The following is a 4,858-nucleotide window of genomic DNA, read 5'->3' on the forward strand; positions in this document are numbered from 1 at the left end:
GTGCAGCCGCTCTGGAAAACAGTATGGAGGTTCCTCAAAAAACTATTAATAGAACTCCCTTATGACCCAGCAATAGCACTGCCAGGAATTTACCCAAAGAATACAGAAGTGCTGATGCATAGGAGCACATGTACTTCAATGTTCATAGCGGCACTTTCTACAATAGCCAAATCATAGAAAGAGCCTTAATGTCCATCACCTGATGAATCGATAAAGAAGACGTGGTATATATATACAGTGGAGTACTACATGGCAATGAGAAAGAATGAAATATGGCCATTTGTAGGAAAGTGGATGGACCTTGAGGGTGTCATGCTAAGCGAAATAAGTCAGGCAGAGAAGGACAGATACCATATGTTTGCACTCATAGGTCTAACAGGAGAAACCTAACAGAGGAGCATAGGGAGGGGAAGGGGGAAAGAGAGTTGGGGAGAGTGAGGGACACAAATCATGAGAGACTATTGAATATTGAAAACGAACCGAGGACTGAAAGGGGAGGGGGGGAAGTGAGTGATTGTCATGGAGGGGGGGCATTTGTGGGGAGAAGCACTGGGTTTTATATGGAAACCAATTTGACAACAAGCTACTATAAATTAAAAAAAAAAGACGATGATTCTTAACATCACTTGTAGAGTCCTAACTACGGACCCTGTTTTATTTCTCTCTCTCACCCGTCTTCCCTTTGTCTCTAAACACCTAAACTCTAAGAATCAATCATTTGGTCTTCTTTTATTATTCTTTTTAGAAGATTTTTTTTTCTTTTTATGTTTCTTTCTTTCTCTGAAGAAGGAGAGAGCATGCCTATGGGAGAAGGGCAGATGGAGAGAAAGAGAGAAAGAGAGAGAGAGAGAGAGAGAGAGAGAGAGAGAGAGAGACTTAAGCTTGCTCCAGGCCCAGCTCAGAGACTGACATGGGGCTTGTTCTCACAACTATGAGATCATGACCTGAGCTGAAATCAAGAATAGACATTCAACTGACTGAGCCACCCAGGTGGCCCTTGGTCTTCTTTAAAATCCTTAAATATGTCCATATTCTTTTTTTAAATGTTTATTTTATTTTTGAGAGAAAGAGACAGAGCATGGGTAGGGGAGAAGTAGAGAGAAAAGGAGACAGAATTTGAAGCAGGCTCCGAGTTGTCAGCAGAGCCTGACACAGCACTTGAACCCACGAACCATGAGATCATGACCTGAGCCAAAGTCGGGTGCTTCACTGTCTGAGTCACCCAAGCACCTCAAATGTGTCAATAGCCTTTGCTGCCTCAGGACCCTCTCACATTCAGTGCCTCCACCTGCCTGAATTAATTTTTCCCCTCACCTTGGTAACACATACTTATGCTATAGACACCAACTTGACTGTTGTTTCCTATCCTCTAAGAAGCCTTGTTGAGGCTCCAGAACTAATTAAGTATACCTGTATAACTAAGTATACCTGTATAACTCTGCATATCTTCTTCAGAATACTCAGCACATTTACAGTTACAGATTTAATATTTGTTTTTTCCACAAAGCTGGAAGCTTTCCATAGATACTATGGTGTCTTTGCTCTTTCCCTATACATCTAATTTACAAACAAGCCTAAATGCATAGTTGAAATGAGTGAATGAAGAAGTACTAAGTGAATGGATGACTGAATGAGCTTTTGCTCTGGCATGAACCTCTGACTGTGCTGCCTTACAGTCCTGGCCACTGAGCTGCTGAATGCTTCACGTCGGCTCAAGTAACTGAACTTGAACGTCAGGGTCAGGTCCTCCTACCACTGTGACAGGCTTTTACAGAAACTCATGCTCACCACAATTATGCCACTGCCTCCACACTGTTTAACAGACTGACAACTAGAATCTCAGCCTAGTTTAGTAAAATCTTTGTAATCACCCTCCTCTGCTGAATGATGTCTCCCTCGTGTATTTGCATGGCTGCAGAGTTAGAAGATCTAGTAATCAAATGTTAGTGACAGGAGTGGTACCAATGACACTAGTGTTGGCAGCAGAAGCTGACACTATGAGATTGTTTACTACATTCCAGGTACTGTTCTCAGTGATTTACACATATTGACCTAATTAATCCACAGAATAACCTTATGAAGGTTTTTTTTTCCCAATCTGGTTTTTGTTTTGTTTGTTTGTTTGTTTGTTTGTTTTACAGAAGATGTTACTGAGGTACACAAAGGTTAAGCAAAAGCTCAAGGTCACACATATCCTCTTCATATCTTGCCTTCTTGTAAGGCATATAGTCTCTGGAGGGCTGGAGTGAAGGGCTCTTTGAAACATCAGCACCACTACAGGACTTTCATCTGTCCCAGGCACATTGCTTTCCAGCCAACTCTTCCTGTTCAGAGTTCAGGGTAGACATTTCTGCGTTAGATATGTCAGGGTAGCTTGTATCAGACCAACTTTCTGGCACAAAATAATAAGGTGGATAGATATCTTCAAATGTTTGAAAGCGCAGACTTGTCCATTCCATTAAAGATGAAGTAGCTCCATTCCTCTCAGGTCCTCCCTCTTGTTGGCAAAAAACAAACAAAACTCCAAAAAACTTAAAAAAAAAAAACCCAAAGAACCCTTACAGATAAAACAAGCAAGCAGAGGAATTGAGTAGCAAACAGCAGTGAGTCCCTGGGTTTCCTTCTATCCTGGACGGGGTGCTATGGAATCCTCCAATCCAGCCCTAAGGGACCCAGACAAAAAGAATGCTAAGCAAACCCAGGTTCTCCTAGCCAAAGTGGAAAAGTGTGGCCTTAACAGAACAGAGCGCCTTTTGGCAATGCCTGCCCTATTCCAGACAAATACCTGTGGAAAATCATACCTGCCACTCACCTCCAAGTTTCAGTGGGGCCAAGCAGGTTGCTGATATGCGCCCCACCCACCCTCTGATTCCCCGAGCAGGGTGATATCAGTGGAGTCCAGTGGGGAAATGAGCTGCCACTGTCACCTGGCAGCATGAGACTTACTGAGGGAGTGTGAGGGGGGCTGATGGTATCTGCTCCTCCACCTTCAACCCTACTCGGGAGGGCACCAGTGGGGGGCTGAGCTTTCTGCCCATGCTCTGCATCAATAAGGGAAGTGAACCCTCTCTGTTTCCCCCTTAGTAGTAGTGGAACCCCAAAAAGAGCTGAGCTTGCTTGGAAGCAAGGAGGTATGAGCGAGTGTTGTACTGTCATTGAGAAAGAGCCATCAGGGTTGAACTTCCATCTCAGTCATCTACAGGGAGGCAGTGCGAGTTGGCACTGCATTTTGCTAGAGTTGTGTCAGTAGTGCTCAGTAGGAAGCTGAACACACACACACACACATGATGCTTGCAGCTACACCTCAAAAGGTCTGAAAATGCGTTTCATACACCTAACCTACAGGACGCCTAGCCCAGCCTTCCTTATGTGCTCAGAACACTAACATTAGCCTACAGTTGGGCAAAACCACCTGACACAATCCTATTTTATAATAAAATATTAAGTATCTCATGTAATTTATTGCATACTATACTGAAAGTGAAAAACAGAATGGTTTTAAGAGCACAGAATTGTTGTGGGTGTCTCAGTTGTGAGCTCTCCTGTTGCAACTCCACACCACTGCCCAGCATCACAAGTGCTGGGAAAATGTGAAAGTTCAAAATTGAAGTACAGCTTCTACCGAATGCAAATTGTTTTCACACCGATGTAAAATTAAAAAAAAAATCAGAAGTCAAAACTGTCATGAGTTAGGGACCATCTGTACTAAAAGCGAAGAATTGGCAAATGTATTTACAGCTGGAAAAAATATAGCCTTCAGAGATGAAGGAGTAATAAAGACATTTCAGATGAAGGAAAACTATGAGAATGTGCTGTTAACAAAACTATCTTTAAGTGACTGCTAAAGTAAGCTCTCTAAATAGAAAATAGGTGATTCGAATAAAAAAGACCTGGGACCTCAGTATTTGAAAAATAACATACAACTGTATGAAAATAAAAAGGCAAATATCGAAACATGTGAGATTCAGCTAAAGCAGCGCTAAGAAAAACATTCAAAGCACTAATGTTCACAACACTTAAAAGGAAAGGTCCCTAGAATATATAAAATAATTTTGAAGAGAAGAAGAAAGTGGAGGGAATCACCAGTGCAGTACTGTTGGAAGAGCAGATGCATAAACCACTGAGGCTGACTAGAGAACCCAGAGAAAGACCTAGACAAGTGTGCTCAGCTGATTTTTTAAAAAGGTACAAAGGAATCCAATGAAAGAAGGAAGGGCTTTCAACAAAAGGCACTGGAGGAATGAGACATCCATGGAGGGCAGAAGCAACTCAACGTAAACCACACATTTTATATAAGTTTTAACTCAAAACAGAACAAGGACCGAGATGTAAAATGTATAACTATAAACTTATAAAATAGGAGAAAATATTCAAGATGTAGAACTAGTTTAAAGGTTCTTAGAAATGACACCAAAACTATAATCCATTAACAGATTCATTCACCTCCTTTTGTGGAAATACTGTGTTACAAAACATGTTTTGATTCACTGATGCATGCTAATATGTACATATGCACACACACATATTTACACATATTTTAAAACTGTACAGTTTGTACTAGAAAAAATAGTGATGTCAGGATATATCAGGGATTAGTTAATACTTTAAATGTACACAAAGTGACGATTTGATTAGAAATACTCCGCTTTTTCCACTTTCATTTATCAGCAGTCCATACACTTTTAAATGTCTGGTGTTCTTTTATTCCCCATCTGAGGGACGAACCTGTTTGTCTTGCCCAGTACCTTCCTCAGGGCTGCCTGCATGTCTCTGTTTCTGAGACTGTAAACAATGGGGTTAAGCAGAGGGGTCAGCACTGTGTACGTGACCGCCATCAGCATGTCTTCACGGAATGAGT

General features: G+C 41.6%; 1 protein-coding gene across 1 annotated transcript in view; it reads right to left on the reverse strand.

The window, feature by feature from the left end:
* Nucleotides 1-4,701: 4,701 nt before the first annotated feature.
* LOC115272515 (olfactory receptor 10R2-like) overlaps nucleotides 4,702-4,858 on the reverse strand; it is an 824-nt gene continuing 667 nt past the window's right edge. Inside the window, exon 2 of the mRNA XM_029915568.1 lies at nucleotides 4,702-4,782. Coding sequence (XP_029771428.1) covers nucleotides 4,702-4,782 — 81 coding nt within the window. The remainder of the gene's footprint in view (nucleotides 4,783-4,858) is intronic.

Source organism: Suricata suricatta, chromosome 11 (genome assembly GCF_006229205.1).
Source record: "Suricata suricatta isolate VVHF042 chromosome 11, meerkat_22Aug2017_6uvM2_HiC, whole genome shotgun sequence".
In the NCBI taxonomy this organism is placed as follows: Eukaryota; Metazoa; Chordata; class Mammalia; order Carnivora; family Herpestidae; genus Suricata; species Suricata suricatta.